The sequence below is a fragment of the Nannospalax galili genome, unplaced genomic scaffold, assembly GCF_000622305.1.
Source record: "Nannospalax galili isolate Female #2095 unplaced genomic scaffold, S.galili_v1.0 scaffold934, whole genome shotgun sequence".
Lineage (NCBI taxonomy): Eukaryota > Metazoa > Chordata > Mammalia > Rodentia > Spalacidae > Nannospalax > Nannospalax galili.
In genome coordinates, this window is record NW_008334762.1 from 52,686 (window position 1) to 67,901 (window position 15,216).

Genomic DNA, 15,216 nt, shown 5'->3' on the forward strand with positions numbered 1-15,216 from the left:
CAAAATGCAAAAAGGATTGGGACTATTATCAGTAACAATGATCACAGGAGCCCAAAAGTGGCTTCCTTCTTTCCTACCCCCCAGCCAGGCTCTCCTGGGCACCTGAGGTGGACCTCCTCCTGCAGATTCAGGACTCCGTCTCACCATGGTAGTGCTGGGCAGCTGAGGTGAGTGTCCAATGTAATGTTGCTTTCTTGGCTCACTCAGAACCTCAGAGCAGAGTATTGGGTGTTGGACTTCACGTTGCACTTGGACTGGGCTCTTTAGCATTTTTAAACAGCTGCTGATTTTTATTATTTTTTATTCTTTTTTTTTTTTTCATCTTTTTGAAGCAGGGTCTCCCTATAGCCCCAGCTGTCCTGGAACTCACTATGTAGACCAGGCTGGCCTTGAACTCACAGAGATCCACCTGCCTCTGCCTCCCAAGTGCTGGGACTACAGGCGTGGGCCACCATGCCCACTTATTCATTATTTTTATGTTATGTATACAGGTGTATTGCCTGCTTGTATGTAAATGCACCTGGGCCATGCAATGCCCACTGAGGTCAGAAGAGGGCATCAGATCCCCTGGAACTGGAATTATGGATGGTTGTTATGTGGGTCCTGGGAACTGAACCTGGGTCCTCTGTAAGACAAGAGCAGTTAATGCTCTTCACCCCTGAGCCAGCCCACCAGCCCTCTTTAGTATTTTTAAACACAAGAGAATCAGAGAATCATAGATGCTCTTGACAGCTCTGAGGCAAGACTTAATATCTTTCCCTTCAGTTTTGCTCCTTTCATTTTCAATGTCACTGTCTTTCTTTGATCTCTGTACCCTTCCCCTCTTACTTCCTCAGGGTCCTTTCAGATTTTTATGTAATTCTTTTTTCACTTAATTGTTTCTACTAGCTCTTTTCATTTATGTTAAATGTGAGCAGACTCTTAATTCATGAACAAATATTTCCTTTAATCCTAGTTAACCCCGTCACCTGCACTTCCTAACCATAGTAAATATCTTTCCTTCTCTATACTTATTTTTTTAAGTCTTAAAGTAATACTCATGACTTTAAGATCATCATACTTCTGCACCTTGAAAACAAATACTGGCATATAACATTTAAAGCTAACCATAAAGAAACAGTATAATTGCTGTGGAATTTCAGTAAAAGAAAAGGACAGTTTTTATTATTGTTGTTATCAAATATAAAAAGTTTGCAATTTTAATTGAATAAAAAATTTTTTAATTATAGAAAAACACAAATGAAGATCAGAACTACGGAGGGTGCATATAATGGCATGTAATGGTGGGTGATCATAAAATTGCTTTCATTTGATGACTGATGGCCTTGATAACAGCTAAGAATACTAAGACAAGTGTTCAGAGGAAGAGCATAGGATGGGGATGAATGACTGGGCAATGTCAACTTTTAGGCAGTAGGTAGAGAAAGTAGATCTGGGAAAGAAGGCAGAGAAGGCATAGAAACTCACAAAGAAAAATTCTCATGTACTCCAAAAAGAGGGGCCTATTCTCATGTTTAAATACTTTGGAAGTTGAGGGGTATGAACACAAGTCAGAAGACACTTCATTGGATAAGTAAGATGTTATTTATAAGCTTCATGGATAAGACAAAAGTCAATTTGCACTGGGTTAAGAAGTCGGGTATCATGGAAGGAAAACTGGATTGAGTCTCTCTTTCTCTGCCTTCCTCCCCGCCCCCAGTAAAGATAACTCTGGATTCTATTTGAGTCAGTGCCATCTTGTTCCAGTGCCAGAGTGATGGAAAAACATCTATAACATGTGCTAGCCTATAGAATAATGTGGAATTCCTTTTTAAAAAACTGACAGTAAACAAAAGTAAGAGGAATTAGCTGTGTGTTGGTTCCTAGCGCTATGTTAAACTAGGCCTGATGTGTACTTCTCTAACAGCAGCACTTGAGGGGTGGAGTCTGGAGAATTAGGAGTTCAAGGCCAGCCATGGCTATGTATTCAAGGCCAACCTGGGACATATGAGATCCTGTCTCAAAAACCAAAATATGTACCTCTTCCTTTGTGTCTAGTGGTTAGGACTCAGCAATTTTCTCAGTGTGTGCTAGAGTAGTTAATGTGCTAAATTAGTTTTAAGCAATAGTTCTAAATAGCACTTTTACTTATAAAAAAGTGATTTGGCAGTTGACGTTGCATAGTGTCCAAGCATCTGTCAAGATCAAGGCCCAGGGATATTCTATTCACTACCTATCTGGTTATAGTAGCCCTTTATTATAAATTAAATTATAATGTCTATCATGTTTTCACAGACTGAATATATATTAAGAATGAGAACAAAGTCAAGAAGAAATCCTAGCTGATTTAGAAGTTGCTCTTTCACTTGTTCCACACCTTTAATAACCATAACCATTAAGAGCAGCCTCTCTATCTGTTCTTGTCTCTGTCTCTTTCTCCCTCTGTGTTGCTGGGGATAAAACTCCAGGCCTTACACATGTTAGGCAAGTGGTCCACCACTGTAGTATACTTCCAACTCAACAATAACAATTTAAAGCATATATCAAGTACTAGTCACCAAGATTGAAATTATACTGTCTCTGTAGTTTCTTTCCATTCTCAGTATATGGTTAAATACAGGCTTCAACAACCAAGAGGCTGCTCAAACCCCACTAATAATAAGTGACGCAAGCAGGGTTAAAATGAAAACTCCGTCAGTTCTTTACTCTTTGAGTGCTTAATTGGCTCATATTGGTTTGCTCCGTGAACATTACATTCAGCCTCTGGGTAGATGGAAGAAATGTAATATATGACAAAGGATAGATATTTATTAGTCAGGAGGATTTGGTTTTAAATAGCAGAAACCATCATGTATTAGCTTAAACAAAGGGGTACTTACTGAAAAAATAATGCTATACTTCAGGAAAAATATGAGCAACCAGACTTCCAACAACAACAGAAAACAAGACAATTTCTGAATTTGTAAGATCTCTCGTCTTTTCTTTGTTTCCTGGGGCATTTGCTACATAGTGCCATATTACTATGATGTGTAAATAAAAACAGCCTGACTCTTAGCATCCATTTTAAGGCCAAAAGCAAACCCTGAGAACCTTTCAAAACTGTGTTCTTAAGTGGGCTCACTCTTTTATTTCTTTTATTTCAGTTTATCCAGCATGAAATGGGGAGGGGAAAGGCAGAAGAATTTGTCTTAGAAGATTAGGTTCCTTCCAACCCTTACTGACCTAGAATATCACATAAACAACCACAAACAGACATTATCAATTTAATCCCTATTGTTTGCAGCACGAATGAGAAAAATCCTAATTGCTTCCAACAAATATGCAAAGCATACACACTCACACTCAACATTGTTTTTGACTGAGGGCAAGGAAGGGTCATGAGGGAGTAAGGCTATATGCCCAGGTCACAAGAGAAGCACAAGGCTCAGTGAGCTTGTCTACATGATGAACAAACTAAGATAGGATTCACTTTCTGGTTATAAGGTTAGTTAAGTAAAAGTCATTTGTCCAGAGTATGTCCATACTGTAGAAATCATTCCTATGCTTCCCCTTTCTTGCTTTGATTTTGTTTTTCCACCATTACACTACTTTTCTCTCAGTTCTCTTTGTCTCATTGACCTGTAGCTCAAATTCTTGAGAAAAAAAAAATGTATATGCTGACAGTGGCTTCTAGGAGACCAACTGGGAAGAGAGTGTGTAGTTCGTTCCATTACCTGTGTTCAGGGAACAGGGTGGTATTTTATATACAAGGCTACAAATGTAGCTTATAGATCATGTCTAAGAGAAGTTCTCAGAGAACAACAAAATTGGGGAAAATGACAAACTAGACAATATTTTCAAATAACACCATGCTAGAAAATCCATTGTATACGATGTGGAATAGCGATTTTTTTTTTTTATGGTGCTGGGGACGAAGCACAGGGCCCCAAACATGTATGCTAGACAAGCTCCTGGTTAATGGGCAAAATCACCCAACTTTTCTCTTTTTGACATGTTCTACTGGAACAAAAGAATGGCCAAAGCCTTCAGAGAAAGAGAAATTTCAGACTGACTCTTTGACTCTTTTCAGTATAGTCTTCATAAGATAATCTTCTAGCTAGGAAGTTTTCTCTGCTACTTTCCCAGAAGGGGAAATACCTTAGGTCTAAAGGAGAAGCAGTGGTTAAGTAGGCAGTCAGGAAAGAAAGAATTTTTCACAGAAGAAAATAAGAACTTTGGCAAGAAGGAGTGTATTAGTTACTTTTCTGTTGCTGTGATAGAAACACCATGACCAAAGGAACTTATAAAAGGAAGAGTTTATTTGAGCTTACGGTTCCAGGGGAATTACAGTCCATCATGGAAGAGAGGCATGGTGGCAAGATGTGTCTGGAGCAGAAGCTAAGCTCTCACATTTTCAAGCAGGCACAAGAAGCAAGAGAGCAACTTGAGCTCCAGCAAGGCTTAAGAACTCTCTAAGCCCATTCCCTGTTATGTGCTTCCTCTAGCATAACCATACCTTTTAAGACCTCCCAAAACAGCCCCACCAACTGGGGACCAAATGTTCAAATATTTGGAGCCCATGAGGGACAACTGTTTTGAAGGCCAGTCTGCTGATAAAGATAATAAAAGGTCTATTAAGTTATTACACGACACATCCCCACAGCACTGTTCCAGGTCACATAGTCACTTAGCAACCTCATGATTTTAATTTTGTCTATGTGATTGCATAGGTACGGTGGGGCTCCTCTTCTTGAGGCTAAGCCTCATATAGTTTTGCTCACTATTCTGTTCCCACAACATGAACTCAGTGCCTACTTCCTACTCGAGAAGCCTGGAGAAAGAGGGAAGTTCAAAATGGAATAGATGGACTAGGCACCATGGGCTCAAATTCTTGTTATCTCCAGAACTACTATTCTTTGTAGGCAAAATTTTCACAAATTTCTCCTTTTCTTCATTTGACACAAACTTATAAAGGAATTGTTGTACAACAGTTTTCCTCTGAGTGTGTACGTGTGTGGTGGCAAATGGACAGAAAGAGCTTGATCCAATATTTGACACATGAACAGCTGTAAGTATAAATTTAAGAAGTAATTTTTGCCAAATCTGATTTTATTCTTTTATGTGTTATAGGAGAGCTAAAGGAACCAAATAAAACAATTCCTAAATGCATATTTACAGCACTACCTCTGATAACTGTGGTTTATTTACTGGCTAACGTTTCCTATCTGACGGTTCTGACGCCCAGGGAAATTCTCTCCTCAGGTTTGTACACAAATTACAAGACAGTAAATAAAGTACAGGCCTTTCAGCACAGCCTTAGTGTCACGTTGCCACTCAGAACTGCTCTGTACTGTCCATTAGTCAATATGGAAAGTCAACTCATAATTTTATAATATCAGCATGACAATATGATTTGGCTTAGAAAGGAGATTTATGTTCAAGCATGACTATGCATTGTCTGATAATATGGAAAAAGGTACGTACAGTGCTGGTGGAGGACACAGACCAGATTCAGAACAGTAGTTATTGTTTACATGATCTCAGCAGTGACACTCTGCAGTCAGTACTTAGACCTGCTAAAACTTTCAGAATTCTTGATTTTCAATAGCTTAGGTGACACTAAGATTCATAAATTTCATATTCAACATTTTAGCAGTTGAATGAATAAACACTAAAGGTCAATTGACTAAAATTAATACAAAAATGTTTATATTAAACTACTAAAATTTGTGCTGGCAAAGGATCATGAATACATTAAAACTCTTAAAGCCTAAATTATATAATGAAAAATGAAAGACTATGCCACATATTCTAACACCTGACTGTAACCCAACAATTGGGAGGCTGAGTCAGGAAGATAGTGAGTTTGAGGCCATCCTGCCTACATGGTCACTCTGTATTTAAAAAAAAATAAATCTCATGAAATAAACATGCATTTAAAAAAACAGATTAAAAGGATGCAAGGAAATTAGAAAATAAATGAAAAACATGGAAAATGGACAACCATCTCCTAGGGTAAACCTATCACCAGGAATTTTGGAGATGAATCTGTTTAGAACAACAGATTAATTCCTGTTTTGGTGGATGTTTAAGGCACTGGAGGTAAATATAAGGGAAAAATTTTAAATACACCCTTTAATGCCAGGTATGGTGGCTCATGCCTTTAATCTCAGCCCTTGAGAGGCAGGGGTAGGCAGTTCTCTGTGAGATCGAGGCCAATCCTGGTCCACATAGTGAATTCCAGGTGAACTGGGAATAAGGAGACCCTGTCAAAAAAATTATATATACGATGATACCTGTACATATATCTTTATTGGCATATAACTGCATATTTATATGGTATTATGTGATAATTCAGTACATTGTATACAATGTGTAATGATAAAGTCAGGGTGCTCAGTATTCCCATCTCCTTAAACATAATCATTTATTTATTTTGTGAAGTGTCAAACCTAAGGGAGGGTTTAAATATGATATAAAAACCATAGCAAATTACCACAGTTACAATGTGACTGCCCTACAGAATGCTGCCACATGGTGTGCCACATCAAATTTGATTCATTGAGTCTAGGAATCCTAGGGAAGAGAGAACAAGATAGAACCAAGCTTATTAGAAAGATACAATCAAGCATATCAGAAAGATGTGAACAATTTCTAAAGGAATATGGGGCTTCTATAATATGGTGTACATTATATGTTATGTTTTATTTGAGGCATACTGGAAAAAATTATTCCAAAGTTTGATAATAGTAGTTTCTGTGGTTTATGTAGCAAAGGAAGATATTCAATGTATCAGATCTCTGCCTTGTTTCTTCACTTATGGTTCCCTTAAGAAAATAAATATTCCTCATCATGTGTCAGTTCTACACCTGAGGAAAGAAGGGGCCCTTTAGAATGAGGATGTGTAAACAGCGTGCTGAGGAGCCCTGGCTCTCGCTTTTCCAGGCTGAAGACCGCAGAATTCCTGAAGCCCTGCTGACATGCTATTTACAGGAGTGCTCACCTTGGTGTTCTCAAGGTTTCTAAGCTACACTTAAGACCAAGGAATATAGACAAAGGGAAAACAGGAAATGAGTTGTGTGGAAACAGGCACTAAGAAAGTTTCTTGTTCAGATACAGCCTGTAGGAAGATTGTCTCAAATACTGAGGTGTGGTTAAGAAGTTTGAAATTCAAGTTCAGATTTTAGAATTATTTATTGGCAAATTGATATAATAGTTTTTGGACAATAGCTCTGTACAGCTGCTCTTATTTAAGAATGTATATAGTCACAATCCCACTTCTAAGAATTTAATCTGAAAGTAATTACATAATCATTAAGAATTGAAATAGTGGTTCTTTTGAGTTTCAAGAATATTGACTTTACTTAGGGATATCATGTACTAAATCATCTAACTTTTTATTATTTTTATTACACATTTTTGGGGGAACTCAGTCTTGCTATATCCCCAGGCAAACTTGAAGCTAAGAGCCTCCCAACTCTACCTTCCAAGTGCTGTCATTACAGGCATGTGATACCAAGTATAGCTTTAAAGCACATTGTCTATCAGCAAGAAATGGAAACAGCCAAAAGTTTATCAATACAGAGTAGATAGCCCAGCATTCCCTGTCCACCTTCCTAGCTCTCAGGTCTACTTGAATCATGCAGCTCCATGCTACTCCAGACTTGTGAGTTCCCCAACCCCAGCATTCCCTGTCTACTGTGGCACATCCCAGGCATACTCTGGTCACACACCCAGTACACCCACCAGACCTGTGAGTTCCCTGGCCCCACTGTTCTCTTTCCACTATCCCATTCCCCCAGGCTTGGTGTGGGTCACCAAATCTTCCTTTGCACCTGCCCACATTAATCAGTTCTACAGAACTTCTCCTGCCCTTGCAGCCATCTGCACACTTAAATTCATAACTGTGGTCATGCAGTCTGGGCATTTGCCCAGAGAAACTCAATCAAGAAATACGTTTGTACATTTTATTGGTTAGCACTGAATTGGAATCATCCAGTCCCTCCAATTAAAAATCAACACTGATCTGTCTGCGGCCCACTCACCTAGCAGCCATCCAGCCCACCCTGCCCATTTAGGAGACTTGGGTGTGTTCTGGAACCTCAGGCTTAGAAGTTGCACCTATCCTTAGCTGAAGTGAGACCACTTCTTACATCCCATTCACACAACAGAGGGGCCCCAAGGCTGAACACTAAGCACTACTTAGCTGGCCACAGTCTGACAAGTATATAACAGAATATTGAGAATGGACTAAAATAATTGAATATATGTGTACTAATATGTCAAGATACATTGGAAAGTGAACAAAAATAGGCGTAAGCACTCAATCACACAAGTACCTCCAGACACGCATGTGCACTCAGAGAACCCAAATACATGTACAAATACACAATCCTCATAAATGCTAGAATGTTATAATTATAGGAAAACTTTGGGAAGGGATTAAAACCAATGTTAACAGTAGTTGCACTTAGAACACATTTCTGTGGGCTTACTGAAGATAGTCATTTACTTTTTATTTTGTAGGTTCAGTGCTACTCACTTTACTTTTTAACCAAATACATATATAATTTTTAGATGCAAAAAAATGGAAAGAAGTAAAACAAAGTAAAAAATTACTTATAGAACAGAAATAAGATTATATAGGAATGTCATGTATAATTTTTCCACCCAGTGCCAGCAGAGCTGCACAGATCTGTCTCTGTTTGTAAAATATCGCAGTTGTAGAATGCCCACTGAGAAAATGAAGGTGAATTTCCTTTGCAGAAGTGTACAGTGTGGAGGTGTGGGTGTCCAGAAGGAGCAACAGCAGTGTTTTATTTGAAATGAATAATTACTATGACAAAGAACATTTTTAAATAACACCCAGTATTGTACAGTAGTACTCAAGAGAAAAGTGAGGTCATGCCTAAGATTATTTAAAATAGGTTAGTAGCTGGGCAAGATAATGCCCACCTGTTATTCTAGTACTTAGCAAACTAAGACAAGAAGCTTGTCAGTTTGAGGCTAGCCCGAGCTACACAGAAGACCATGTCTCTAAACTAACAGCAAACTTTGGTTAAGAATAAATATCTTTATAACAAGAATCATTGATGGCATTTTAATTTTGTAACATTTGAAAAGTATGGTTTGCTGTGCATCAAAATACTGATGTACAAGGGACTCTCCTGAATATCAACTTCCTGTGCACAAAAATATAACTGCAAAGATCATCTACTTCCCAAGGACATTGGGCTCTGCTCATTCCACTGAAAACTGAGAACTTGTTTCTCTGTGATGGAATGATCTGCCCACAATATATCTACACAGTATAAATTGGACTCAAGGGAATTCCCATTAATGATGGATATTTTTCTCTATTGCTCATTTTAATACCAAATCTCATGTTAAATCACTGTTCACCTTGAAACATAAAGAACAACAAAAATCACACACACACACACACACACACACACACACACACGCACACACACACCAACCAGAATGTTCTACAGTGGTTGCAAGGTTTCTCAGTTTCGACACCATCAACATTTTGACCACATGATTTTTGCTTTGGGCTTCTTGGCATTGAACTCAGGGCCTCACATATGATAGGAATGTTCTCTGCCATTGAATTATATTCCCAGTCCTAAACAATATAATTCTTTTAGGTGGTCCTGAGTATCTTAGGATGTTTATCAGCATCCTTGGCTGCTACCTGCTAGGAGGCCAATAGCAAACTGTTACCTCTCCAGTTGTGGGAAATCAGACAAGTCTCCAAATACTAGCACATGACCCCTGAGGAGCAAAGCCACCTTTAGTTGGGAACCAAAGATCTAAAGCTTAGATGAGTCTCAAACGTCATAAATATTTTTATCTGTTTGTGGTTTATATTCATTTTGTTAATATTTTTAAATGTAATGTGAGTTGAGTGGGTCTCATTTGTCTGTCAGCAGTGTTATGTCATGCTTTCCTCACTTTGGGTATATCTATCAACATTCTGATGCTAATTTTAGAAAATAAGTGTTCATGCCTTCAGTATCCATTCAGAATAACCAATGCATTTCTGAAGTATTTATTGAAAACTCACATATGGTGACTATGAGTGGACTACTTATTTTATAGGAAGAAATAAAGGACCTTTACCCTAAAAATTCCTGGTCTTTGGAGTGAGACATAAAGTAACAATTATCAATGATGTACTGCAATAGGCTAAAATGGATATGTGCTTAAGATGTTACTTAAGCGTAAAACAATAAAATAACAGTTTACTTTTATCAATGACTATTTGGATTTTATGTGTTTTCTGTGAAATATTATTATTTAAACATTTACTATTAGATACTCTTTCTTAACACACTTCTTTTCATATATTTCTTTGCAGATGCTGTGGCTATTACGTGGACTGACAGAGTCATCCCCCAGTTAACATGGATTGTTCCTTTTGCTATTTCTCTCTCCTTATTTAGCAACCTTGTGATTACTGTACTTGAATCAGCAAGAGTGACATACATTGCAGGCCAGCAAGGCCAACTGCCTTTGATATTTAGAACACTTAATATTCACTCCTCTCCCTTTATAGCTGTGCTATTAAACGTCAGTATGGGATCCATTGTAATTGTCTTGACAAACCTAATTGAACTGATAAACTATCTTTATTTTATGGATTCCATTTGGACCATGTTGTCAATGATAGGAATACTGAAACTGAGGTACCAGGAGCCTAATCTATACCGACCTTATAAGGTAAAAACGGGTTGGGTAAACTTTCTCTGTATGAAATAAAAGATACTATATACAACTATATTTAGAAACTAAATTCAGAAGATGTACAAGTATCTATGTTACTCAATGAATTGTGAAAAAAATAAGGATAACCTAGTCTTATTTTTTTTTGACTAGGTCTTAATCAATATAAAATCTCTTAGGTTCCATTTAAGAGTTTGCTAGAGAGAAAGATGCTTCTTTGGGTGATGAGACAGATCATCATGAGACTTTTGACCTGAGATTACTTGGTTTATTTATGTGGCTACTTATGCATGCAGTATCTTCTACACTTAAGACCAGATTTAGCAAGTAAGAAATAAGAGAGGCAGTCAAGCCATGAATGATGATCATTATTCTGAAATACCAAATTCTTTTGATCATCAGCAAATCCCATCTCTTCAACTTTACTACTTGTAAACTTTCAATCTAGGTTAAGAAATATTTCATGATAAAGGAGATGGTTCTTATATCATAGAAAATGAAATACAGGGCTGCAGAGATTGCTCAGTGGTTAAGATCACTGACTTCTCTTGCAGAGGATCTGGGTTCAGTTCCCAACACCCACATGGTGGCTAACAACCATGTGTAACTCCAGTTCTAGGGAATCCAGTGCCCTATTCTGATCTCCACAGGCATTGCACAACATGGGTGCACTTACATACATGTAGGCAATACACTTATACACATAATATAAAAATAATAAATAAATAGAAAAAGAAATACAAAGCTGAAGCGATGGCTCAGTGGATAAAGCACTTGTTCAAACATGAGGAACAGAATTTGGATCCCTCGAACCAATATAAAATCTTGACAGGCACGTAGTATGAGCACTCAGGAGACAACAACAAGGCATCCCAGGGGGAGCTGGCTAGCTAGCTAATCAATGAACTCTGGGCTCAGTTGAGAGACTCTTCCTCAATAAAGTGAAGCGTGGTTAAGGAAGACAGCCAATATCAACCTCAGGCTTACACACACCCACATACATGTGTGCATACCTGTACATACACAGGCTCCCACACACATGCAAATACACAGACACATACACCACATACAAAAATAAAAAAGTAAATAAATAAGCAAAAACTTGGAGCATGAGGATATAATTGGGAGGAAAGGTCTATCGGAATAATGAAATACTCTTGATTGGATACTCTTGATTGCATGTTCATATCTCTGTTTGGATTATCATCTTTAATTCTTAGTAATACAAAAGTTGAACACCCCTGCCTATTATACCCATAATAGAGAGGAAGAAACAGGTTTATGGGAGCAGTGTCACTTGCTCACTTGCCCAAGCTGACTCAGCATGGAGTAGAGTCAAGATTCAAATCTCAGCAGTCTCTTTGGGGTTTCTGACTCTCAAGTCTACAGTATAAACAAGAACACTGAAAGGAAGCAATGCCCTTGTCACTAGCCTTGTTAATTTACAACCATCTTTCATTTTCATCCTCCCATCTGCAGCTTCCATCCAGCCGTCACTTAACTCTTGATACTTGAGTACTCATAGTAAAGTGACTATACTTTAGGCACCTTCCTAGGTCCCTTGGGTACAGAAGTAACACTTAGCTTCTGTCCTTAGGTAGGCTATCGTGTATTTGGACAGTCAGGTGAACCTCAAATCATAATACACTAATTGCTAATTGGTGATAGCTAAAGGATGTTCAGAAAACTCTTGGGGGAGGGAGGGTATGATCTAGTGTAGGGTTGATATCCATGGTGTCCTCGGGTGCTTCCCAGCGGTAGTTCTCCTAGTTCCACACCTTCTATCTTTTAAAATATGTTGCTTCTCTGCTGTTTTCTGGCCCATACCTACATTACATCACTAATACTAAATAGATATAATTTAAAGAATGCTATGAATTGCTAATAGATGTATAGTACACATCTATTATTATTACATAGATGTGTAGTATAAAGTTATCACTAAGAGCTCAGGCTCAAGTCTTTATCCTCAGCTTTTTTTTCTGACCTTCCTCTTATTATTTGATCTCTGACCCTCAGTTCTTTCAACATCTACAGTGATAAGCCCTCCTCTGAAAGTTGGCTGGATTATAAAGGAAAGGCATGCAAAAAGTCTAGGGTATGACTTTAATGGCTATTATTTTTATACTATCATCCAACTTTTATTCACTCCAAAAGGAAGGCAAGGGTAACCTTAAGAGGAAATAATCAAATTTTTCGTCTGCCATCATGAGAGCTTTTTTTTCTTCTCTCAATTATTTGATAAAGAATATGAGCTGTGAGATGGTGGGTTTGTCTTTCTCACAGTATTTTAAAAATTGGGAAATTGTTGATTATGTCTCAAATGAATGGCCATCTCATTAAAAGTTTTCTTAAAATGCTGGGCGTGGTGGCACACACCTTTAATCCCAGCACTCGGGAAGCAGAGGCAGGCAGATCTCTGTGAGTTCAAGGCCAGCCTGGTCTACATAGTGAGTTCCAGGACAGCTGGGGCTACAGGGAGATTTATGGTATAAATTCATGTCTCTTACAAAATATATTAAAAATAACTACCTAGTACTGGGTGTTGTGATACATGCCTCTAATCCAAGCTATTTGAGAAAGTAAGGCAAGAAGATCATGAGTTCAGGGCCAATCAGAGCTACTTAGTAAGACCCTGTCTCAATAAAAAAAGTACTGTCTACTAAATTTTCTCTGTAGGTTGGGTGATATTAAGTATAATATACTTAAAATATACTTATATTCCTAACACAAAGCAGGTATGAAAGATGGACCTGATTTATAACAAAACAAAAAATAAAACCAACAAAAATCAGAACTGTTTGGGTAAAAGCTTTTTGCCCTGATTTTTTTCTCCTAAAGGGAATCTTCAGCATTTACTTTTACTGTGTCATTTGAGTCCGGAGAATCTTTCTCTAACTGTGGTGATCATTCAATACTGCATTAGAGCAGATGCCTGGATAAAAACAGCTTGGCTTTTAGCACTCATCTTGGCCAAGAAGAACCTGAACTGCTCTGAACACCTGTTCCTTCATATCTCTTTCAGAACTGTACTTCTGGACAAAGGCTTCCCTCTCTCTTTTATTGAAACAATATATCCATCATGAAGTAAAAGACCGGCTGTCTTATCAGAGGATTATATTCCTTTTGACCCCTATTTCCTAGGAGAGCACGCACATAGCTGCAAGCAGATGCTATCCATTTACTCCTATCTATTGTTTGCAATAGAAATAGGAAAATCTGTTGCTTCCAAAAATATCTGCTGTTTATAGTACTTGATATGTAAAACATACACATGTTCATACATTATTCTGGGTCAAAAGTAAGGAAGAGTTATAAGGGATTAAAACTATGTTTAGGTTACAAAGAGAGCTCATTATAAACATCTAAGATAAGATTAACTTTTTGATTGCAAGGCTAGGTAAAAGTCATGCACCCAGAACATTTCTATATTGTAAAAGTCATTCCTACATATAACTTGATAACTTATTTGGCCTGTTTTCTATTATTAACTTCATCTTATTTTGCTTACAGAAATATTCAGCTATGCTACATGGATTTTCACATCTACTTGTTTTAATTTTTCTTTTTTCAGGTGTTTTTACCATTCACCTTCATAACAATAGCCATCTGTCTATGCTTGGTTTTGATACCACTGGTCAAATCTCCAAACATGCATTACATCTACGTGCTCATCTTCCTCCTCAGTGGGCTGCTGTTTCACATACCATTGATACACTTTAAGTTGAAGTTGATTTGGTTTGAAAAGATAACTTGCTACCTGCAATTACTGTTTAATATTTGCATCCCAGATGTGTCTGATGAGCTTGTGTCAGAAGTAGAAGCTTGAAAAATAAAAGCCTTCTAAAAACACACCAAGTTCCAAAGACAGAATATTAATGATGGCAACTTTCAAATCTGAAGTTATGTATATAAAAGTACACAGGAAATTCCTGGCTTTAAAATTATAGAAAAGGTTATGCTTAAATGAAGCTCTGTTTGATTTTTTTAAAACCAGTGTTAAATCTAGTTGGTATCGCTCCATGTATTGATGATGTCTTTCCCATTCTTTCATTTATTTCTGTCTCATCAGTTTTCTACTGAATTTCTAGTGTTTTTAAAATAAATATTGATAACTTAAAAATTTGAAAAAGCATTCTTTCTGTTTTTTTGTGTTGATTTGAAGATAAAAAGATTAATTCTATTTGTCCTGTTTGCTTTTCTTTTTTAATGGCATTCTTTTAAGATAATGGGTATTTTTGTTACTGTTTTTCTACTGGGAGAAGTTGAGACAACCTCTATCCCAAGCTGACATGGAACTCTTTATGCAACCCAAACATGACCTTGAATTTCTGATCCTCCTGCCTCCTCCCTCCAAGTACTGGAACTGTGGTCATGCACCAGCATACCCAGTACTCTCAGCCTTCCTAGTACTGAGAACTCACCACATGGATATTTAGTTTCCCTTGAGTGCCTCTTGTAAAATCCCAATGTACTTTCAAAATCACTATTACTATCTTCATTTGACTAAAAAGGGACTCACCTGCAATC

The 15,216-nt window shown here is 37.6% G+C and overlaps 1 protein-coding gene across 1 annotated transcript in view; it reads left to right on the forward strand.

Moving 5' to 3' along the window:
* Positions 1–14,515, forward strand: part of LOC103731148 (solute carrier family 7 member 13) — a 16,770-nt gene extending 2,255 nt beyond the window's left edge. Inside the window, exons 2-4 of the mRNA XM_008829457.1 lie at positions 5,089–5,220; positions 10,322–10,683; positions 14,261–14,515. Of these exons, the coding sequence (XP_008827679.1) occupies positions 5,089–5,220; positions 10,322–10,683; positions 14,261–14,515 (749 nt within the window). The remainder of the gene's footprint in view (positions 1–5,088; positions 5,221–10,321; positions 10,684–14,260) is intronic.
* The last annotated feature ends 701 nt before the right edge of the window (positions 14,516–15,216 follow it).